We start from the raw sequence: 25,684 nt of genomic DNA, 5'->3' as shown, positions 1-25,684 counted from the left end.
TCCCGCCCGCGTCCAAGCGTCGCTCGTCGGCACCAGCAGGAAGCGCCCAACGAGAAATGGACATGGACGATCTCGCGCGATCAGCGATAGCCAGCGGGGGAGCCGGTCGGAGGTAAGTATCACACATAGCAATATCGCTGCTGCGTCACAAAATCGGTGATGCTTTAGCGATATTGCTAGCAATATCGCTATTTGTAAAGCCCCCTTAAGACCGTTATGTTCCCGTGAACTGCCATGGCAAACATCAGGACCACACGGTCATGATCTCAGGTTGCTGATGGGATTAAAGAGGGAGCTCCCCCACACTCTGGTAACCATTTAGATGCCATAGTCACTATTGAAAGCAGCATTTAAGGGGTTAAAAAGCCATTGTTGGTGCTAAAACCAATGAAGGCTGATGCAGCAAGGTGTCAGCTATGGTGCACAGCCGACAGCTGCTGTATGGTCACCTGTCGGCGAATGCTATTTTCTGATATGTGAGGTCAGTGAAAAGACGTATGGGTGGCCACTCAGCGGTTAAATCTCCATCTGTGGATGTCCGACTCATTGTGTACACCAGACATTGACTATAGTCATTATGCACTATGTAGCTTTCTGTAATATCATTCATAACCCTCCTATATGCTGAAAATGACAATGTAGTGAAGCCTACAGCTACAGATAGATTAGTGTCAGGAGGTGGTCAGATACTTACACTTGGGATTATAGGAGGTGTGAGAGTACCTTTTCTTAAGCCTTCCCAGTTAAAGCCTTCAAACCATCTAAAAGACACAATAAAATCCAAAAAATAATTATAAACAGTAGAATGCATAAATAAAATGAATAATTTATTGCTTATGAGTCTTATAAGGAGAGGACAAGGCATCGAAGAAAAATGTATGATCCATCATAGAATAATTTGATGTACAGTAGATGAGGGGTCTGTCTTCTTATAAAGGAGATCTTTTAGAGAGCTTTTATGAATATGAATGATAAACAGGTTGCCTGAAACATTTTTTTACTAGGTATGGATGTTTAAAGCACCACTCCGGAGATTTTTTTTTTTTTTTTTAATTGTTGGGGTGGAGTGCTGCTACTAATCTAAGTTGCATGTCCCTAGTCTTACACTTTCCGCTCATGTGGTTCTCCAGCAGTTTGTGACCTGCCAGATAGCTCCAGTGTTTGCTGGAGCGACCTGGAGGTCACAACTCAGTGTAAGTCTATGAGATCCAGAATGAGGCCTGTGCTAGACACTCTCATAGGCTGACATTGTGAGCTTGCGACCCTTACCTCTGACTTCCGGTCAGTAAGAAGTTGAGGTCACAAGGTGATGGAGAGGGGCAGGAGCTGCGACAAGAACAGCTGAAGATGGTGGCTGGTAAGTATAAGACTAAGATCAGGGAACATAAATTAGTAGAACCACTCCAGCGCTGAAATAAAAAAATTGCAGGAGTGCTGCTTTACAATAACAAACAGAGGTATGCTCACCTTCTGTCAGCCTCGTAGATCCAATCCAGGTAGCACTAGAGGTGTGTTCAGGCCAATTTGGACACAATGTCATTATCATTTAGATGTCACCGGACTACTAAAGCCTTTAATCAGCTGCAGTGGTTATATTGACTAGAAGAGCGCATTACTGGATATTTCTCTGATGACTCCTGTAATTACACGGTCTTTCATTGTCTTCACTGTCTGTGAGCACATTAAATGGAATATGTCACCAGGTTTGGGCGATATAAGTTACGGCCATCAAAATAACTTATTATACTCACCTGCAGGGCCGTCCGGTCCGAGGGTGTCACTGGTCCTAGTCCAGTGCCTCCCATCTTGATGCAATGCCATCGTCCTAGTTTTGTGTGGATGACGCGTCCCTGCATCATCCACACTCTCCTCGGCACCGCGCTCCTGCGCAGGCATACTCATCTGTTCTACTGATGGCAGAACAAAGTACTGCAGTGCGCAGGTGCCGGAGAAGGACAAAGAGCCCAGGGTTCCTGCGCACTGCAGTACTTTGTGCTGCCCTCATCAGGGCAGAGCAAAGTATGCCTGCCTAGGAGCGCGATGCCGAGGAGACTGTGTGGATGATGCAGGGTCGCATCATCCACATGAAGCAAGGAGTTCAGCATCGAATGAAGATGTGAGGTGCTGGACCAAGAGGAGAGACACCCATCGGACCCAAATGCCCTGTAGGGGAGTATAATAAAAGTTAATTTTCTTCTCTTACAAGTCGGATCGGGGCTTATATACAGCATTATGGGTGCCATCAGACCGCCTGATGCAGTGGTCTGAGGTGTGTTTCAGGCGGCTGCATTTTGCCACCTCAGAGTGGGATTTGGCCTCTGTCCAAGTCAGCTGTCAAGCTGATAGCCTGCTCAGAGAAAGTTTAAAACGTTGGCTTCCCACATTTACTTGTACTTGCATCTTTCGGGCGAGAGTACAATTGAAGCCCTGACTGCCAGCACTTTCAGGTCAGAGCAACATTAGCAGTTTGATCAGGTTAGTGGATCATTCTGTTAGCATCACCCCTGTGGCAAGATGACATGACTGGGACAAGAGACAGTATGGGCAAAGAATATGTGAAGAGACAGTATGGGGGAGATGTGTGAAGAGATTGTATGGGCAGGGGGAGAAATGTAGGGTCAGTGGAGAAATGGAAGTGTCTGAAGGGTCAGTGGGAGTGTGAGAAGATAGTACAGGGAGCGATTAATGTGTAAGGAGACAGTATGGATGGGGGATGTGTGATGAGACTGTATGGGCAGAGAGGGAAAGAAATATGTGAGGAGACAGTATGAGTAATGGGAAATGTGTGAGGACATCGTATGGGCAGGGGGGAAAGAAATGTCAGTAGTGAGGAAAAGGTAGGGGAATATGTGAGAGGACAGTGATGGGGGAGAAAAGTGTGAGAGGGTGCAGTATATAGTCTGGGTAGTATGGGGCAGTATAGAGATGGGGCAGTATAGAGATAGGACAGTATGAGCGCACAGTATGGAGGAGACATCATGTAGATGAGGGGAGTGTGAGGAGAATGTACTGTAAAAAGAGACAGGGTAGTATGGGGGAGGCGCCTATGTGAGGGTGCATCATGAAGACAGGGGTCAGTATGTAAAGGAGAAGACAGTGTAGTGACCACTGACCATGTATCATAATGGGGCAGTGTGGGGGGTCATATTTTGAGCAGGGAGCACAGTGAAGCGCAATTATTCAGGTGCACAGCATAGTGAAGATATTTTTATAATATAATTGCATATATATATTTTATAATAGCTAAATAAATATGTGTGCCAGATCAAATTTTGGTCACTCTCTATATATACAAGTATGACATGCAAGTGAACGTGAAAAAATGAGAATCTCCCTACCTTAGAGTGATTCAATATCACAGCACTGAAATGGTACCTGAGTAAAAACGCATATAAAAAAAATATATATACTGTATGTATGTATATATATATATTTATATATATGCTATTCGTCTCCCCCTGTTGCCTGCTGGAAGATTAAAAGTTCAGGTATTGAATCACTCTAAGGTAGGGAGATTCTCATTTTTTCACTTTCACTTGCATGTCATACTTGTATATCTTATATAGAGAGTGACTAAAATTTGATCTGGCACACATTTATTTATTTTATAGTTTGGCATATGCAGGTAGTAACTTTAGCGCGGTGCCCTCTTCTGTTTTTGTACTTTTTTAACTGCCAGCCAATAGCACAGAGGCTGTCAAAGCACCTGCAGCTTTAGTATATACCAAGAGGAGCGCTGGTGTATATTTTTGATTATAATATTTTATAATAGCATTATAATGACACTGTTTTTTTTAAGGACACCATGTTGGGATTTGCTGCAGAAGGACAGATAAGATGGAAGTCTCCAGAAACAAATTGTAAATGCAAAATGTCATCATGGTGTGTGAACAAGATGGAGAAGAAAAGAAAGGGAACAAATACAATCAGAGAACAAGGCACCTATATGGTACCTGCATGTAAAATGCTTCCGGTATGGTGCACAGTCTGATGATGACTGTTAACAATTCCCAGTATCTTCCTGTAGGACATACCAGGAGTTGTAGGTTCATGTGATACAACTGTATATGAGGCCGAACTGACATTGCGATTGATAACTGTACTAAGCTTGGTGCTGTACTGATGGTGGTTCTAGTGATGTGTTTCTATACTGATGGTGGTTCTAGTGATGCGTTTCTATACTGATGGTGGCTGTGATGCTGCATTCCTGCACTAATGGTGGTTTTGGTGCTGTATTCTTCGACTGATGGTGGTTCTGGTGATGTATTTATATACTGTTGGTGGTTATGGTGATGTGTTCCGGTACTGATGGTGGCTGTGATGCTGTATTTCTGTACTGTTGGAGATTCAGGTAATGTATTTCTGTTCTTTTGGTGGTTCTATTGTACTTGCATTTGTTCTCATTCTGCACACATGTAATAATAATCCATCACTTGTCAGATACCATGATACATGGCTATGTTGTTAATAAAGTATTGTGCCATCTGACAAATTAAGAATTACTACATCCGTATTTATGGTAGTATCACTAATTATAAAATTAAACACTGCCACATGCCAAATCAGAATAATATAGTAATATACTCACTGTCAGGATCTGCCTCTGCTCAGTTCCAGCGGTAATCACATGACCTCTCTCTCATAAGCTGATTGGCTTCTCTTCCTTTTTCTCTTGGCGGAACAATAGTACTTCACTTAACATTGAGAAAATTAGGAAGAGAAGCTAGTCGGATAGTGACTGTGTTTTGGAGGGGCGCCAAACTGAATTTTTGCCCAAAGTGCAGGAAGACTTAGAGTCACCCATTGATAAGTGGTTATTATTGGTTATGGAAAAAACCCTTTATGAGTGAACATAGTATTTAAAATGGTCACAACGAACAGGAACAGGTAATATAACTTTAATTGTGGGAAAATAATAGCTATTTATGTATTTTGGTATCAAAGGGAAAACACACAAAATCATTTTCCACAGTTCGTGAGGTTAACTTGGTTTGATAAGAATAATTTTCCCAACATCTTCTAGGAAAGTCATTCTTGGCCATGACTTAGAATAACATTTGGTTGGCTCCCAAGGGTGTGTAGTCATCATGAACATACACGACACTGCTCTACAGAATGAGATGTCAGGAACTTGACCTCTAATTTGGCATTTGGCCTATGCTTTTATAAAACTAGATACCTTGGGCCCAATTCATCAAGCAATGTATGACAATTTTCTAGTGTTGTTTCGTTTTTTCATGCTGGTCCCAGCCAGGTCTGACAACTTTATGAAAAGGGAGTAGCGCATCACAGGGAGTGGGCACTGACAAGCCCAGCCGATTATTTCATCATCATTTACACCATGAAAGTATTGAAAAATGATGTCAGAAATGTCTGCTAGTCCCTGACTGGAGTATATTTCTATCTGTAGATAATGGAAAGGGAAACGAGGTAATGTCAGCTCACCATGTGCAGAAGCACTTTGTCCGGCAATAGATCCTCGCACGGAGCCGCCCTGGTCTGGGGCGGGGGTCACATATAGAAAAAAGAAGTTTTCTCCAGCAATAGAATTTATGAATAAAACTTAACGTTTATTCTATTATCATTATAAAGCAAGGACGATGGCATAACACGGATACCCTAGAGGCAAAACCGATGCATTTCGACAGCTAGGTCTTAGTCGTGACCAATTTCTTTCTGTTTTATCACAAAAAAAATGCCCAAATTATTATGTTTTGCCCCTAAAGATGATACCCCAGAGAACATTAAATATACTGTTGCGGTAACAAAGGTATATACCAAACAGGACTTAGTACCACACAATGGTGTATCAATGAATAAAATATCATGCTTTATTGAAATTTATAAAAACAAAGTGCACAAGAAAGATACTGGAAAATAAGGAGGGACTTCAAACCATGGAACCTCCCACCACAACACAGCAAAGTATGTCTGATGCAATCCACATGACAATAATAGTAACAAATCTGGAAATAACATAGGGCAAAAAAAGATACCGCCAAGTATATTCCTAAATAGAACATGTGCCCATCACGGGTATACATGAAGAACTCTAGAGTTGTGAAGTGTATAATGGACTAACACTGGCCCTCACAAAAGGCGTTACCCTAGGTAAAGTAAACAGAACATGTGAAAAATGATATGTGGTTACGTACCAGTATATGCTGGTGGGGGAGTCCTGGCTGTCACCTCTGCCCCGACGCGCGTTTCACACAGCTTCCTTGGGAGGCGTGTCAGGGCAGGGGGCGATCCGGTTTAAATAGAAGTCTCGCTTACGTGATAAATGAATAATTACCTAAACCTGTGTGAATATTGCCGGCGAGATTCAGCTAGTGGCGGCGCCTGCGCGGCACAAGTAAAAGGTCCTGTTCCGGGATAAAGTCAAAGGCATTCATGGCGCATGTGCGGGATCACGTGAGTCCTGCCATCCAATAGGAATGCTAATCGGCGGTCATGTGATCTGGTAACGCCAGGTCCTCAAAGGGAATTGTGCGCTCCTGAATCACTACAGACCGTTTCATGCATACCGGCGGCTCAAAATACCCCGCATGCGCACTGCCACACAAAAGAGAGGACTAAAATGTGAATATATGTATTAAAATGTGGACAAAAAGGAGGACTACAATGTGGATATGTGTATTAATATTATAAACTGTGTCCATAGTGTCAATTCTAAAAACTACAACATGACTAAGACACATACTTGTGTCATGAATTAGAAATATCATCACCATAAGGTTAATGGGCACCAATATCTATTTTTACTAAATAATTAGTTTCTATTTATTAGAGTGCCGACATTAAAAAGCACCGATAATGTGCCATAAAGTGCCCATACATGAATAACCAATAATATAAGGTGCTAAATAGTGTATAATAAATAGGCATTAGTTGTTATAATATACATATACATCTTCATATTACAATAAGATAATATATGATTGCATATACAGTAACAAAAACAATGATTTATGTTTTTGATAAAATACATAAAGTGACAGTACAATAAATCCCATAAATAATCCCCCCAAAGGGAAAAGGACAATTTATTTTTTGCCACAAAAGAAGGAGTAGCAGGCAAACATTGTTTAAGAATGGGGACCCCATTCTGGATTCTTTTTAATGTCAGCAATCTAATGAATAGAAACTAATTATTTAGTAAAAATAGATATTGGTGCACATTAACCTTATGGTAATGATATTTCTAATTCATGACACAAGTATGTGTCTTAGTCATGTTGTAGTTTTTAGAATAGACACTATGGACACAGTTTATAATATTAATACACATATCCACATTGTAGTCATCCTTTTTGCCCACATTTTAATACATATATTCACATTTTAGTCCTCTCTTTTATGTGGCAGTGCGCATGCGGGGTATTTTGAGCCACCGATATGCATGAAGCAGTCTGTAGTGATTCAGGAGTGCACAATTCCCTTTGAGGACCTGGCGTTACCAGATCACATGACCGCCGATTAGCATTCCTATTGGATGGCAGGACTCACGTGATCCTGTGCAGGTGCCATGAATGCCTTTGACTTCATCCCGGAACAGGACCTTTTACTTGTGCCTCGCAGGCGCTCGCCACTAGCTGAATCTCTCTGGCAACATTCACACAGGTTTAGGTAATTATTCATTTATCGCGTAAGCGAGACTTCTATTTAAACCGGATCGCCCCCTACCCTGACATGCCTCCCGAGGAAGCTGTGCGAAATGCGCATCGGGGAAGAGTTGACAGCCGGGAATCCCCCACCAGCATATACTGGTACGTAACCACGTATCATTTTTCACATGTTCTGTTTACTTTACCTAGGGTAACGCCTTTTGTGAGGGCCAGTGTTAGTCCATTATACACTTCACAACTCTAGAGTTCTTCATGTATACCCGTGATGGGCATTCATGTTCTATTTAGGAATATACTTGGCGGTATCTTTTTTGCCCTATGTTAATTGCAGATTTGTTACTATTATTGTCATGTGGATTGCATCAGATTTACTTTGCTGTGTTGTGGTGGGAGGTTCCATGGTTTGAAGTCCCTCCTTATTTTCCAGTATCTTTCTTGTGCACTTTGTTTTTATAAATTTCAATAAAGCATGATATTTTACTTTAATCATTGATACACCATTGTGTGGTACTAAGTCCTGTTTGGTATATATCTTTGTTACCGCAATAGTATAACTATTTCTTTCTGTGTTGTAAATGAAAAACAGGCAAAAAATACCACCAAAAAATGGACAAAAAAAAAATTAATTCTATGGGACGAATCGCGAAGAATACACACATGCCATTTGTGTGCGGTCTGTTTTTAGCATTGTAATGGGTAGGAGAAGCTTTGCACTAATGAAAAACTGACCAAACACCAATGAATGTCGGACCATGTTTACGAAGACATCTGAATGAAGCCTTCAAGAGGGCATAACTTGAGAAACTGTATTATTTTTTTTTACTAAAGGGAAATTCAAAGCAAGAGACAAAATAATAGTGGGAAATGTGTGATTTAAGGGAACCTTTGAGCAGTTTGGGCCGATGTAAGATATGGCCACTGCCTTTCAGGGCTTATCTACAGCAGGGTTCCCCAACTCCAGTCATCAAGGCCCACCAACAGATCATGTTTTCAGGATTTCCTTAGTATTGCTCAGGTGATAATTGCTTCACCTGAGCAATACAAAGGAAATCCTGAAAACATGATCTGTTGGTGGGCCCTAATCTACAGCATTAATTCTATAATGTTGTACATAAGCCCCCCCGATCCGACCTGCAAGATAAGAAAAAAAAGTTTTATTATACTCACCCGGGCGGGGCGGTCTGGTCCGATGGGTGTCGCAGGTGTTGGTCCGGCGCCTCCCATCTTCAACAGGGCAGAGAAGTAGGCCTGCGCAGGAGCGCGATGCCGGGGAACGATGAAGCAAGCAGGAGGGTGGCATCGCAAGAAGATGGGAGGTGCCGGACCTGCGACACCCATCTGACCGGACCCCACCGACCGCTTCCCCCGGGTGAGTATAACAAAACGTATTTTTCTTACCTTGCAAGTTGGATCGGGGGTTTATCTACTGCATTATAGAATTCTGTAGATAAGTCCTGAAAGGCAGCGGCTGCAGCTTATAGCGGCCAAAACTGCTGACAGGTTCACTTTGACAACACCATTGATTTACAGGAATAAGAGTTTTCTTTTAGTGTCATTAAAATCAATGGTAATTTCCTTGGTTTCTCTGTTTGTCTCTTCAGTATTGAGGAACAGACAAATGGAATTCATGTCCAAAAGGGATCCGTCACATAACTGATGCAAACAGAAGCAGAGGAACCCCATTGATAGGGTTGTGGGCGCGCGCAACGGGCCCACCAGAGTTGATGCGTAATGCTGGATTAGAGATGTTGTCATTGGTTCTATGTCGCTACTTTTAGAACAGTAAAAAAAAAGTTCTGTATGCTTCACTATTTCTACTGTCCTAAACCCAGACAGACCCCATAATAATCAATGGGGTTCGCCTGCTTCCATTTGCATCAGTAATGCAATGGATCTGATTTGGACATTAATTCCTTTTGGGTGTTTGTAAGAAGGAAACAGACAAATGGAATGTTATAACGGAAATATGAACATAAACTAAAATCAGTAAAATAAAATTTTAATTTTAACGTTTTTATGACTTTTTTTTAATTTTTCTAAAGCAGATCATTTATTACTGGTCAATAGCAGCACTTGCCATTTAGCAAAGGGCTGTAATATCTAGATACGACGTAATATGATCTGGAATCAGACTTATTGACTATATAGCAGTGTCCACGCGAACTAGTATGGTTTGTGTCATCGTCAGTCACTTACTTGTGCTTTTGGATATCTTTGACTCCATTTTTCAAGTTTCCCAACCTTTCTGACGGATTGTCCCTAGGAAGAAAATGATTGAAAAAGAGATACGGAAATGAATGAAAATAGTTGAGTTAAGTTGTACAAACATTGCACATCTAAAAGTTTTGTTCGATAAGTCTATAATTCAAAGGCTGATGACAGTACTGATGCTGCTGTAATATCTGAGTACCAGAAGAGGGCAGCACACTCCAGCAAAAAAAAAAAAATTAAACCTGAACTGTCTTGGAAAACCAATAATGTGAGAATTACAGAGACTCATCGTTTGTTTGCTAAAACCTAAAAACTATTTTGCACTATATGTATCATATATGTATGATATCTTGCAGCTGACGATATGAAATTAAATCCATAGTAGATAACCCAGCTGGACTTTAAGTTGCACCTAGCTGGGATTACTGCAGACTGTCTAATAGCGCTCTACTGTTTGTGATATCTGATGTATCGCACACAGGCAGTATATACCTGCAGCAGCCATTCAATCCCATTCTACGGCCTTTCCAAAAGGCTGCAATCTTTTTCTGCACATTGAAGATCCTTGCAGATGCACTCAATCATTTCTTAGTGAAAAATCATCACTGTCTATCATTTATAAAGGATGCTGCCTGCTAATATGTAGAAAGTGAAGACATCATGTGCTTCCATGTGCAGAAACGCTACATTTTTCTGCATTATTTTTTACACAGGTGATTGCACCGAAATATGGTGTGAATTAATCGCATTTTTGCATTTTTTCTGTATTCTATAGTTTTTTTTGGTTTTCCCTTTTTTTGTGTTTTTGTGCGAATCTGATGCAGCCTTTTTTTCATCCTTTTTATTTTAGTACAGAGTTGCAGCAACTCCATACCTAAAACGCAGTAGCAATCTTGCCAGGCTCCCCATTGAAGTCTATGACAAGAAAAACAGCACAGTTTCACAGTGTCTTTAATCTCACAGTGGACCCATGTTTTCCTGAAATGACATATATTTTGCTTAAAATGTTAAACGCAGAAAGTGTTCCGCACACGAAAATACCTGCAACATTTATTCTGTGTTGGAGCGAGGCCCCATGGGTGGCATTTTGCAGCAGGGTTAAAAATATCTGTCCCAATTTCCTTCTCACACTAATGAGCAGGAAAAGGAGAATGAGTCCTGCAGCCTTCTACACGTAGAATCCATTAAACAATGGTATCATATACCCCCTGAAGAAGCAGACGCGAAACCTTGTGGTCTATACTACACTTTTCAGGCTGCTCCGCCTTTCTGCCAACTATTGTCTTATGCTCTTGTTTCCTCACTTGAGTTATTACTGGTCTATTTGTTATGCGTTTTATATTATCTGTAAGGGGCATCATTAGCATGCATGTGTTTACCCATATCTACCATAGGGTGCTCTCTTCAACATATCTGTCATTCATTGGCGTTATTATTGATATTTAACCGAAAAAAAAATGAACTGGCGTAGAAGTTGGTATAGGAGCATGGTCACCCTGACCATTCAACGGACAAAACTCAGGACAGAAACAAAATGAATATATACCCTGCTGTAAGCAAAGAAGTAAAAGCAATAGTGCATATTAATATCATAGGATACTAGTTACTAAACAGCGTTTTTGATTAAAAAAAAAGCATAAAAGCCATCCACCAGTGTCAAGGTGTACCCAAATCAAGATGAACCTGCAGGTAAGTACGTGGCCTCCCTACCATTGAGCTGGATATTACGTTTTTATTGCTTCCTATTTCTGAGTATCCATCTTCGAAACCCGGTCCTGTTCAGCCCTTATTCACATTGATGTCACTTTGTCAGGTTCTAATACTAGAGGTTGGTACCATCCCGATTATGGCACACCTTGACGTTGGTGGGATGGCTTTTATGCTTTTTTTTTTAATCAAAAACTGCATTTACGAAGTCCCCTTCATTATTTCTATGCACTATTGCTATTACTTCTTTATTTACAGCAGGGTATATGTCCTTTTTGTTTCTGTCTTAGGTTTTGTCTGTTATTATTCATATCTTGATATTTATTCGTCTGTGATTGTATAGTTATACTCTCATGCACTAAAGAACCTCTTTTATGTATGGAATGATATTCATTTTATTACTGATTGCTTGCTGTTTCCTGGGTTAGGGGGGTTTCCTTGTTTCACTCTTCCAATTGTATCATGTTTACTTGATTATGTCAGATTAAGATTAACAAAGATTATTGTTATGATTTGATTATTTTTTTATTCCACTGTTTATCAGATTTTATATTTGTTTGGAAGTATCTTTCTTATTTGCTGACTGTTTATAGGTATTTTCGGTAGTACTAGCAGGTAACCCCTTTACGGCGGGGGCAGACGACCATAGATTCTATCATTTGAGAGAGTGAGACCGATTATGCAAATGACACTCAAACTGTGATTAGTTTGATCAACCTGTCTGCTTAGTGTGATCCGATTCTCTCGGATGAGGAGAAAAAAAATATGCCTTCATCGTCTCCATTCTGACTCATTGAATTGCATTGCCGAGTGTGGTCCAAATATCCGATCAAACTTGGACATGAGATTTCTTCCTTGAACAGTCTCGGATAGTCGGACAGTTATTTGGACATTCGATAGATGTTGAATGCATGACTCTTCAGTTGACGGCTATCTCTTTAGTCTTTCCGAGTGCTCCTATGTTTTCTATTCGAGAGCTGCTGTCATAATCTTATAGCTCAACTCTCGGAAAACAAAGTGATCGGCCATTGGAGATCCAACGCACCAGATCCTTGTCTCCCAGCATCATGTGTACGATACATCTGCCAATAAGGTAAATCTGGCGAAAATTTAGGTATATGGACAACTTGCATATGAAGAGGACGTGGCCTTTCCTGTCTACACTGCCTGAAACAAAGAACCAATGCGCACAAGTAATTTGCCGTTTCATATGTTACTTGTCATGCCGGAATAAGTGCTTTTGTTCTCACCTGCATAGTTTTTTTATTAGATTAGCAGCATTTTTGGTAATCTTCTTTGGAAATTCAATCATGTCGATCCCTCTCAGTATGATGTTATAAGTCTTCATAGGGTCTGGACCTGAGAATGGGGGGCTGGGGTGAAAGAAAAGAATGGATACAATTAATGCAAATGGGAATCTCATTCCTTTTATTTCTTTGAACAAGCAAATTATGTTTCTTGTTAGAACGTTAATGGAAAATGTATCTCTGTTTCGTGGGAATGAAATCTGAGCACATTATTTATACAGGACAAGAGGCATATTCCATGTTTTACACAATGAGAGCACGGTGATTAGAGTTTTATAGTTCGAATTATATTATATCTTGTTTTGAAAAGCCTGAAAAAGGGGAATTACTGACCCCCAAAGCTTTGCAAATTATATTTAGACATCTCTAATTCTTCTCTGTGCAGAATATGGACTCAACTAGAGGAGTATATGGATCTAAGCATGCAACACTCTACTGCTCGTCCATAAGGGAACTCTAATAAAAATAAACATTTAAGAGGTTTTCCCCTTTGGGTAACCCAGTTACAATCAGCAGGCCCATCGATAACTGGCTTAAAGGGAATCTGTCACCCCATTTTAGCCCTACCAGCTGCCGGCATTGCAATCAGGGGCTTATCTACAGCATTCTGTAATGCTGTAGATAAGCCCCTAATGTAACCTGAAAGATAAGAAAAACAAGTTAGATTATACTCACCCGGGCGTCCGGTCCGATGGGTGTCATGGTCTGGTCCGATGGGTGTCGTGGTCCGGTCCGGAGCCTCCCATCTTCTAGAGGTGTTGTCCTCCTTCTTCCTTCTGCCGCAGCTCCGGTGCAGGCGCAGGGCAGATAAAGTGCGCCTGCGCAGGAGCCACAGAAGAAGTAAGAAGGAGGACGACATTGCTAGAAGATGGGAGGCGCCGGCCCTGACCGCGACACCCACTGCACCAGACCACGCCACCCGGTAAGTATAATCTAATTCGTTTTTCTTCTTTCAGGTTACATCGGGGACTTATCTACAGCATTACAGAATGCTGTAGATAAGCCCCTGATGGCGGTGCCAGCAGCTGATAGGGCTAAAAATAGGTGACAGATTCCCTTTAACACAGTTGAACTTGCTTTTTGAAACTCCATGATTAGTTATTTTTTGAGATATCACTCAACTAGCGATTATATTACATGTAATGGACACAGAATAAGAACCCCCTTTTGTAGCTGATTAGAAGACCCCTCTTACTATCTCTATATACTATTCACTGTTGACAAACCAGGTAAAATACAACAATACATAGCATGACCTTAAAGGAAATCTATTACCAAGTTTTTCCTAAAAAACTGTATCTACCACCTTATAAAATATGGTCACCACAGCCCCTTATAAAGTGTGATGACCTCAACAGTTCCCTATACAGTATGATCACGACAGCCCCCCTTTACAGTATAATTTCTCCACAGCCTTCAGTATGATGTTCCCCACAATCCCCTATACATTATGATGTCCCCCAAATCCCTCTATACAGTGTGATGCTCTCCACAGGCCCAAGTATGATGTCAACCGCAGCACCCTATACAATATTATGCCCTCCACATCCCATGTATAATGTCCTCCACCACTCACAGTGTAACATTCCCCACAGTCAGACATATAATATGATGTCCCCCACAACCCCTCCTGTTACATCCACACATCCAGCCCCTCCTATTTCCACAAATCCATCTTCTCTTATGTCCCTACTACCAGACCCACAACCCTATGTATGTCCGCACAGCCAATCACTTGTGTGCCCCCCACAGCCAACCATACATATGTACCACAGTCATCCCCATGTATATATATGTCCCCACATCCATCCCCATAAATATAAATATATATATATGTTCCCACAGCCAGTCCCAAGTGTATATGTCCTCACAACCAGTCACATGTGTATATGTCTCCTCAGCCAGCCCCTTGTGTATATTTCCCCACAGCCAGTCCCACATGTATAGGTCTCCATAGCTAGCACCACATATATATGTCCCCACATGTCCCCATTCATTGGCAAACTAACATAAAATCAATTAAATAGGGAAAGGGGCCCTGCATGTCCCAAGGGCTGGGACCCCAACTATCCCTGCTCCCAAAGGCACCTCTAAAGGTGAAGAGGTTTGGGTCACTAGCCTTACTGTTCTCCTGTTATACCCTAAGCTGCCCCCTCCCTGTCCCCAGGAGGCCTGGGACAGAAATACTAGTGTATAAATATGTAGGACAAACAGGAATAACAAAAAGCAACTAACAACAAAATACTAAAGGTAGAGAGTTATTTAGGGAAGGGTAGGGATGTACAAACCAAATGGGAATAAGACATTGAGAAAAGCATACACCCAAAAACATCATGCAACAACTATCTCCAATTCAGCACAGTGACTCCAAGGAGCTAGGAAGTAAAACTTTCACTGGCGAGAAAGAGAAGGTCTGGCCAGATTTTACAAAGGAAATGACCAGATCAGTAACAGCTGTGAGATGGAGCTGCAAGTTTCTAGTCAGCATAGAAAAGGTTCTTAACCTCTTGAGCACAAAAGGAAATGAAATCCATATAATATGAAACACAAACACACAGGCTAAATGGAAGATCTGCAATTCAAAATATGCAATGATTTTGTAACCCCAGATCAACCAGGAGGATGTGACCAACTCGTGACACACTGTCCGGCGCAGTTCCATCTCCTCTTCTTCTGTGAAACATAGCACTGGATAGCTGATTACAGCTCCTCGGCTCCTGTGCTGGCGGTTCAACAAAGAGCAATTGTATTAGTGTCTGAAAGCCGCAAATACGATTGTATACAGGGAGGAAGCGCAGGCAGTCAGAGAGGGGTGAGCGGTGCCAGTGCTGCTCCCCTGTGTGCCTGCACCCCGGCCAAGTGCTGAATGCTTAAGGTAAGAGGACTATGCCAGGCAGCCCCAGGCATTCAGCAATTTCACTTTTTTCCCCATAGTGTGCCTCCATTTTGGAGGCAAGAGGTAGTGACCTAGGTGGCTGCCTACTCTGCCTACTCCTCGTTCCGGCTTTGATGCTAGACACCTTTTGTGTGCCCATGAATGCCACCTCTGCAGCCTTGATTGCGTGGATGATGTCCCCTATGTCATTCACAGGGTCCGTTATGCCCGCAAAAGTCTTGTTTCCTTTTGCACTGAAGTTGAACAGGTTATGTGGTTGACATACTGTAGAATAAGTCAGCCACATCAATCAACAAAGAAGTGCAATTATTTGTACAGAGGAGGCACCGAGCACATTATAAAGACACCCATTGGACCGCTCAGCACCAATTGACATACTATACGTGTGACAATCATAAAAAGGCATTTTCTTATGCTGCTTGGAAGCTTGAAGGAGTGATATCCACAGTCTGTTATTCCTGAACACATCTTTTTTTCCTTCTGTAGGAGAATTGAACAGGCTACATGGTTGACATAGACAATGTCATCAACTTCAGTTGAGCAAGGAAAAGCACAATTGCGGGCACAGAGGAGGCATGGAGCCCAGTCCAAAGATGCTCACTGTACCACTCAGCAAGTTTTTCATACAGTATATTATGACTATAAAAAGTAATTTTTCTATGCATGTAGGGAAGCTGAGCTTATATGAAGGACTTGCAGAAGTGCTATTAAAGATGTCCAAAAAGTGGAGGACACAAGTTATACAGAAAACCTGGTGATGGGTTCTCTTTAGAGTTGAATTCTGTATACTGATAAAGATTTAAATGTTTTATTCCACAAACAACACTTATCTATCCACAAGAGTACTTCAATTCCTGAGACACCACTGATCCCGACAATGGAGGTCCCAAAGTCCTTTATTAATGGAACAGCAGAGCGCATGTGTGACCTCTGTTCTATACACTTTTATGTGTCCACAGCAGTGACTTTGAATATGTGTGACCACCACTCCCCTATATAGCGAATGGAACAGTGGTCATGCATGCCCACCACTGTTCCATTCACAAAAGATGGATGTTCCACTGATTTGTGGGGTTCGCAGTGGGTATAAGTATACACTCGACAATCATACATTTGGATTTGTAGTAAAGAATGCTGGTGGGAGAACCCTTTATAATTAATTTCAATGAATTCAAAGTATTTACAAGACATATTAGGATCAATCCATGTGCACATTGTAATATCCCATCTTCACAAACGTAAGAACATTTTCTTGGTAAAGAAAGAAATCTGGTGTGGGTTGCTGGCCACGTACTAAAGACTATAGGAAGAATGGACGATGAGCAGAGTCCACAGCTCTAAGGCATAAAGACTTTTTCCAGCACGTAGCACCTGTTGCATTTATATTGTTGCATTTTATTATATATTTGCTTGCTGTGTTTTATTAGTATTTGCTTGCTTGCCAGTTAATCCTCAGGAATCAAATTTTCCATTCAGTGACAGCAAGCAGAGGAAGACGTGCAGGTTGGATCTTATGTATACCTAAGACTAGACAGATTCGTGAAGGTAAATGTAAAGCAATCATTCTATTAATCTCATCTGTATGTCAAGGTCTCAAGCCATTGTACTCCCAGCCCTAGGCCAATTGTGTGGATGGGGATAGTAGACCCAGGGGAGCCGTCACCACAGGGGGTCTCACATGGAATCCCAGGTGATGGGCTTATGGAATATGGATAATTTTTTGAGCTAAAAGCAAATGTTTAAGGGGGAGAAAAAAAGACACCACATGGTTAGTCAGGCAGTTGGAAGAGTGACGTCGAAGGGATAGGATCAAGGATGACATCCTGGAGAACATGGATGGAGTTTTGGAGATCTGTTGCCGACTGGGCTGGACACACATGTTACTGTTGAGGGATCTGTCATCTGGACTTCAGAAACTTACTTAACTGGACTGGAACTGTGATTGCTGGACACATGGGCTTTGTTTGTGTTACCTGTCATTTGAAGGAGCATGGACTGTGACTACAGACTATATTATTGGGAGATATGAAATTTGTGGGCCAACCAAAAGTTGGGAGATAGTGAGTATCACCTGGTACAGGGGCAGTGGGACTACAAACCCCAGGGAGGGGATTTTATGGACTGGGGACATTGTATTTTGGCTGTCTACCTAGTTTTGTTGTAAAACCAAAATAGTTGCATCATTAACCTGCCTAGGTGATCACCACAACCCACAACTTCAGATCTTCACATCTGGATCCTCTTACTCGGGATCACATTGATAGCTGAGCACCATAATTTCTTGCGGCACTTCTATACTATATTAAGGTTTTGAACATGGTTCTGTTAGGGCCTTATTAAATAAGCATCAACTTACATTGACCATTGCCAAGTCTAGTTGATGCCAAAGCTGTAATCAAAGTGACAAGAACATGAATCTTCCATGATTTGCTTTTACTATTTTTATCGTGGCGATTCCCATACCTGCCAGTCAAGAGTTCATACATTAAGATTCCCAGTGACCAGTAGTCTGCTGAAATGTCATGACCTTTGTTCAAAATGATCTCTGGAGCTACATATTCAGGGGTTCCACAAAAGGTCCATGTTTTCTTACCAAAACCTATTTTCTTTGCAAAGCCAAAGTCAACCTGCAAAAGAAGAATATCATCAAAGCCAAGCGGTTGGCAGCATGTTTGCCTCTAGACAAAAGCTAAGCCATCTGCAAATTATATTTCTTCACAGCCCATGACATAAGATCCAAGGCAGAAAATCATGAGCAGAATGGAATAAATCCGCCAGTGTTCATTCCGCATTAATTTGGAATATTGCACACTGACACGTAGAGTCCATATCCAAAAGAAAACTTATTTGTAATCAGTTTAGGGAACTCAATATATACAGATGTGTTGTTCCTAACCCTTCCTCTTGGGCAAGCTAAGGTTAAATGCTGCGAGATGACCACTTTGAAAAGTAGAATAATTATTGACTAATTATATTTATATTATAATATGATACTCTGCTGGGAGATGTTTTTGTCATGTGTGTCTGTAGGGCGCCATGCTGTGGTTATGACGTGAATTACAGCCTGTCAAGGCTTTTTCTAGCATATTGTCCTAACAAGTTGAATTTGTATTGGAAATCTGAACTCATTTTTAGAAAAGTTAAAATACTATTTGCTATGTTTTTGAAGCTAATAATGGGAAGCTATCTTGGCAAAAAAATAAAAATAATAAAAAAAGCATGCTTTCACTGGAATCATCTCTTCGCTCCAGTGCTGCCAATCAATTGGGCTCTGCAGTAAGTAATCATTCCTCAGCCACCAATGACCCAACAGCTGTTTCCACTGATTGGCTGCAGGGTCTAGTGACTGGTGATCAGAATGTCATAACTTACAATCTAGCGGAGATCATTGGAGTGGCAGTGTTGGGACAGGGAGCAGATTCCAGTGGTAAACATGTGCAAAGTGTAAGAGCACATTCACACTGGCCATTTCACAGATAATACCCAAGAAGAAAGCAAAATACTGTCTAGCAGGGCCGGACTGGCCATCTGGCAATTCTGGCAAAGAAGGGCCTGACTGGTCATGGGCCGCCTTTTCGGCTACACTGTTAACAGAATTGGTATTCTCAAGACACCAATACTGTTAAGAGTCATGACGGAGCACACCATCACTTATCCCAGCAGGCTACTGGAATCATTAGAAATTAGAGGGTAATATTAGTAATATACTGTATTCCATCTGGTGCTGGGGGACGGGGACAGCATGGGCCTGTATTGTTTCAAATGCCAGGGCGGAATTTCAGTTCCAATCTGTACCTGCCCTCTGGTAAGTAAATAAGTAAATAACAGGGTACTTAGTTGTCACTACTTTTGATCAAAGCAGCATAAAAGCCATCCCAAGGTGATCCACATGGTGTACCCAGTCGGGACCGTCTTGTCTCAAGAATTAAATGAATAAGGTTTTAATAAATTTATTAAAACTTAGAAATAAGTAACAGGTAATTTACATTTACTATTACCATTATTATTTAGTATCATAAAATGATAACTGCCTTATCAGATTTTCTGTACAGTATGAACAATGGCATAAATGTTCCACTTACCAGCTTTGCGTAACCTCGATGGTCCAGAATAAGGTTCTCTGGTTTGAGATCCCTATAGATAATCCCTTTGGAATGCAAGTAAGCAAAGGCCTCAACTACACAAGCCGTATAAAACCTTGTTGTAGAATCTTCAAACGAACCTCTGGAAGAAATAGCTGGCGGTCAGACATATTCCCTGTTTTACCGTATCTACATATACAGTATATATCGAATAGAAATCACAGTCACAATGTCGAAAAGACTCACATTCAACGCAATTGCCGTTGAATGACCTTAGTATAGCCGATCTGACTGCCTAAGGTGTCAACACAATTCAGTACAATGATCAAATACTTATGCAATGAGAAATTAATTATGCAATGGATACGGTGATCAGTGTTTCTAACAACAACCAGCATGCTATGGAAATAATAGTGCTAATGATCACATTGTATCACAGGAATAACCATTAACCATTAAGGCCTCCAAACGCACTGGATAGAAATGGATCTTTCGTCGGTCGTCAGTGGCCACAAACACATTACCGAGAACACTGGACAATTAAGTATTTTTTGGGCCAATGATGGAAATCATCGGCCAAGAAAAATCGAATGCATCCAATGTTTTCTTTGACTGATTCCAAATATTCTAGGGTCAGTTGACACCTGAAGTAAATGATTGTTCATTTCACCAGACCTTTTGATAGTTGATTGCTACGATCAAAGTTGACCATTTGATAAGCTTTCGATTTAATGTGTATTGGCTTCCGAAGAAATAAAAACGTTATGCAGTTAAAAAAAATGTATATATATAAAGGCCATATATACATAAAGTTTGATCAAAATTTAGAGAAGAAGCCATAGTTTGGTAATTAGGGCACTTTTCTGTTTTGTTGAAGTAGCCATTTTTTTGCAAAAGTGAAGCCATATTGGTTGTCATCATCAAATTGACTTCCCCAAAAAGGATTTGATGACCAGTATGGCTGAACTTCCTTTTGTGATTTTCAATCTGCTTTATAATCAAAAGCTAGAAAAAATGACTGCGAGTTTCACAACAGCTGACTGGTTACTAGTAGCCTACATTCACGGAAAGCTTGAAAATGCAAATCTGATTTAGTATACCGCACAACGTTCGCGCTCCCGGTGAGAAGCAGTTCAAGAAATATGGGTTGACTAATTTTATTATGACACAAAGTGCTATAGACAAAAAAAAATGCAATGGTTCCAACATGACAAGCGTTCACTTGAGCTCACAGATGAATAGCCAACATGACACAAATGTAAATAAAGGTATACAAATAGAAAATGAAACACACCCATCAATTGTTTGTGCGTTAACCAGTATGTACAGACCGCAACAGGCAACGTCATTTTCTCGTAATGAAGAGAAATAAAATTGTGTTTCATTTTAGTTGATATCAGCTCAATGCAACGTTACCGGGAGCTACAGACCGCTCCCTACTTACATGCTGGTCATACCACACAATGAGAACATACATAGCAAGATAAGGTTCGTACTTGTACACGTTTTGAATTATTCCTGCTGCTGTTTTGCTGCTTATTTGTAGTCATGCGATAGTAATTGATGGGGAAAAGAGCAGAATGCAAAGAAAAGTCATATAATTCCTTCAAGCACAGAAAGCAGACTGGTTGTAATGCATTGAAAGTGGACGCACGGATTTCTCTACATTATTCTGATATTTTATCGCAATGATGGGAATATCACGTAAAGTAACACATTAGTCAATATATACAAATAAGGTACTGTGTCTTGAACTTTTATGACCGTCAGCTATTCTTCCCAACTCTGCCATAAAGGGAAAGATGCGTACAGAGGATATACAGACCTGCATGAGTCAATAGTTCTGATGATGTGACTATGCAATTAAATGATCGTCTCTTTTCCTAGCAAAATGTATTGCTGTAAGACTTCCGGTCCTCCTGCATTGGGGTCTTATCTTATCTGATCATGTGACTAATTGACACATAATCGGACTTTACTACTATGTAATGGGTATAACCAGAAAGCTGACAGCGATTTAGCCCACACACTACACACTGGTACTGGGTACACAGGGCAATTGCCTCTATTTTATTGGCTGTAGATACTTTAAATGATTACCCTGCCAGCACTTTATCACCCCTGATTGATGTATTTTTCTGCAAAACGCGCGTCGGGGAACACTTGCCTGCTTGTAAACGAATGAATATTTAACATTATTTATATATGGGCACACATACCTGTTTACAGGATGGCTTCAGACTGCTGGTATTTGTATATATTTTTTGTTACTAGAACTATATATAAGTAGCATACTTGATTTTGTCCCTGCCATTTCTCTCATTTTGACTCTTTATATATGCACATAATGTACTATCTACTGTAATTTTTTTAAAACAGGTAGTAATATTCTTTATAAAAGATCTTGGCTTATTATGGTAATTGTTTATCAATTTACAGTGTATAGGATGTATATTATGATTGTGTAGGATATCGACATAATTCTCCTAGGTGTATCCATTGTTAGCTTCACCTATGTTGTCTCATTACATAAACTGTATACACTATATATTACAAAGATTTTTACTTGGCTTGTGAAAAAGTTTCTTTTTAATGAGGTTACTTATAGTTATGCTTTTTAGCCCAGTTACATGGATTGTGACTTTAGGAGTTTTTCACATTATTTAAAGGGTTATTCCCATGTTTTTACAAAAGTAAAATTACAAAAGTAAAATTGTAAAGTGCTTTTAAAAAAGTAAGCAACTTTCCAATTTACTTGTTACTAAAACTTCTCTTCACTTTCAGGAATGTAGTGAATTCTTATTTTATCGCTTACTGCACATGGCCTAGGTCTAGCAGTGGTGGCCAAATATCCACAGTGCTTACAAGCTCTTTCCAATAGATCATGTAAGTGCTGTTCTGGCACTGGCTGGGATAGCTTTAGTGAACTCTCAGCTCCTAATTTGGAAGCTTCTGTGTACTGTGCTTCTACGATCCTACAGAGGCAAAACTGCTTCATAAAACAGGATTAAAGCGCACACAGTTTTGACCAAAGGTGCAACAATTGGTCCAAACTGTCAATCAAAGGCAAGCACTGTCCTCCCATTAGGCATGAAGATGGATTACCTTCAAGCACAGCTGAGCGTTCCTGTTGCCATTTGACAGTGTGGGAACCGCGGCTCTCTGACTGCGAGGATGATTTCTCCTCTGATCAGAAACAGTGTTGGCCTCGCTGTCATGCACATGACAGAGTAGCAAACACTGGATGTTCGGGCCCCCCATTCAAGTGAATGGGGTCTGGGTTTGGGTTCGGGTCAGGGTACTGTCCTAGTATCTGAACCCAAACTTTTTGTAGCTGTTCGGCCAAACCTGACAGACCCGAACATCCAGGTGTCCGACAACCTCTATACGTCAACCATTGTGCACAATGCTCCTAAAAGCTGGACAACCAAATGGTCTTTGAGAACATCACATCTTGTTTTTCATTTAGATTCATATACACAAGCATATATTTGCTACATCAACATGACATTTCTAAAAACAGAGCACATCTACCTTAAAGGGGTTGTCTGGACTTTTCACATAATCTCAGTGCATATCTGGGCTGCAGAATGGTGACAATAAATAATTTACCTTCTGTCACCAGTTTGCAGGGTTTTCTAGATATCACTCCCTTGCTTTTGAACAGAACGTCCAAGGGGGGGGGTGTTCTGGCATTGAAATGAGAACTGGTCATTTCTTCTTACTCTACTAAAAACCTGCCCTCTATAGCAACAACCCCACCCTCCATAGCAACAGGCCCTCCACATCCACATGAGCAAGCCCTCCTCACACAGTAACAAATCCTCCCCCTCTAGCAGCCTCAGTGCAGAGAGCAGAACCACCCGGCTGCTCCTCCCCCAGACACACACTGAACAGTGATCTATGGAAAGTGAAACTCTAGTGAGGAGGGAAAATCGTCCTGCATTCTGAGCCACTCCATGATTACAATACATAACTCACTCATTATCAGTGAATCCTTCCCTCACTGTCCCAGGCTGCTGGCAGTGATGAGGCTTGGGCTGGCAGTGATGGGGCTCGGCTGCTGGCAGCAGTGAGAACAGACTGTGTGATGGCCAGTGATGGGGGTCTGCAGCTTCTAATCTGCACAGGGGATGGTAGTCACTGATGTAATCTGTTCTGTGACAAAGCCTCTGCTGTGTGAATGAGACAGCTCTGTGTCACTGATGTCTTCACACACCAGCAGATTTGGTGCAGTGTATGTGTGAGCATGTCTATTTGGTATACAACCTGCAGCAGCCATCTATTCTGTATACAGCCTGCAGCAGCCGTCTACTGGGTATACAGCCTGCAGCTGTCTCTATAGTGTATACAGCCAGCAACAATCTATATTGTGTGTATGTGTAATATATATATATATATATATATATTATGCTGGAATGGAGGCAGAGCTGGAGTGGAGGATGGGCGGCATCTACAGAGGACCCGAATATGTTGTCAGTAAGGGACCCTGAAATTTCGAGTGTCAGCCCTGCAGGGATGAGAGCATAGATGGAAGAAGACATCAAGGTGGAGAGAGCACAGAGGGGAGAAGACAGCACAGGGGAAAAGCACACAGGGGGAGACAGCACAAAGGAGAGAGCACATGAGGGGAGAAGACAGCACAGGAAGAAGAGAGAGCGGACAGGGTGGAAGACAGCTCCACAGAGCTCACCCCATCGTGACATCACTGCCCTCCTGATGCAATAGCATCGGGCCCACATCTAGTATATATATTATACACATATATCTACTATAGACTTGCATTAGGTGCTATATATAGTTTTCATTACACAATATACAATTATCTGCAAGGAGTATGGCATGGAACATGTAATGGCCCTATCTATTACCATTGTGGATGTGATGTACAGTGGGGCAAAAAAGTATTTAGTCAGTCAGCAATAGTGCAAGTTCCACCACTTAAAAAGATGAGAGGCGTCTGTAATTTACATCATAGGTAGACCTCAACTATGGGAGACAAACTGAGAAAAAAAAATCCAGAAAATCACATTGTCTGTTTTTTTTTCATTTTATTTGCATATTATGGCGGAAAATAAGTATTTGGTCAGAAACAAGCAATCAAGATTTCTGGCTCTCACAGACCTGTAACTTCTTCTTTAAGAGTCTCCTCTTTCCTCCACTTATTACCTGTAGTAATGGCACCTGTTTAAACTTGTTATCAGTATAAAAAGACACCTGTGCACACCCTCAAACAGTCTGACTCCAAACTCCACTATGGTGAAGACCAAAGAGCTGTCAAAGGACACCAGAAACAAAATTGTAGCCCTGCACCAGGCTGGGAAGACTGAATCTGCAATAGCCAACCAGCTTGGAGTGAAGAAATCAACTGTGGGAGCAATAATTAGAAAATGGAAGACATACAAGACCACTGATAATCTCCCTCGATCTGGTGCTCCACGCAAAATCCCACCCCGTGGGGTCAGAATGATCACAAGAACGGTGAGCAAAAATCTCAGAACCACGCGGGGGACCTAGTGAATGGACTGCAGAGAGCTGGGACCAATGTAACAAGGCCTACCATAAGTAACACACTACGCCACCATGGACTCAGATCCTGCAGTGCCAGACGTGTCCCACTGCTTAAGCCTATACATGTCCGGGCCCGTCTGAAGTTTGCTAGAGAGCATTTGGATGATCCAGAGGAGTTTTGGGAGAATGTCCTATGGTCTGATGAAACCAAACTGGAACTGTTTGGTAGAAACACAACTTGTCGTGTTTGGAGGAAAAAGAATACTGAGTTGCATCCATCAAACACCATACCTACTGTAAAGCATGGTGGTGGAAACATCATGCTTTGGGGCTGTTTCTCTG

At 41.3% G+C, this 25,684-nt stretch overlaps 1 protein-coding gene across 2 annotated transcripts in view; it reads right to left on the bottom strand.

Moving 5' to 3' along the window:
* PRKG1 (protein kinase cGMP-dependent 1) overlaps positions 1 to 25,684 on the bottom strand; it is a 1,325,447-nt gene that overhangs the window by 16,056 nt on the left and 1,283,707 nt on the right. Inside the window, exons 13-18 of one of the 2 annotated variants that reach the window (XM_073548242.1) lie at positions 21,328 to 21,363; positions 19,832 to 19,973; positions 18,213 to 18,376; positions 12,797 to 12,919; positions 9,825 to 9,887; positions 695 to 761 (exon numbers count right to left, since the gene is read on the bottom strand). In XM_073548242.1, coding sequence (XP_073404343.1) covers positions 695 to 761; positions 9,825 to 9,887; positions 12,797 to 12,919; positions 18,213 to 18,376; positions 19,832 to 19,973; positions 21,328 to 21,363 — 595 coding nt within the window. The remainder of the gene's footprint in view (positions 1 to 694; positions 762 to 9,824; positions 9,888 to 12,796; positions 12,920 to 18,212; positions 18,377 to 19,831; positions 19,974 to 21,327; positions 21,364 to 25,684) is intronic. The other variant, XM_073548243.1, reaches the window with a different exon arrangement.

Source organism: Dendrobates tinctorius, unplaced genomic scaffold (assembly GCF_039654945.1).
Source record: "Dendrobates tinctorius isolate UK_male_01 unplaced genomic scaffold, ASM3965494v1 ptg000156l, whole genome shotgun sequence".
Classification (NCBI taxonomy): Eukaryota; Metazoa; Chordata; class Amphibia; order Anura; family Dendrobatidae; genus Dendrobates; species Dendrobates tinctorius.
The sequence above is the reverse complement of the archived record's forward strand: the minus strand, read 5'-3'. Positions and strand labels throughout refer to the sequence as shown.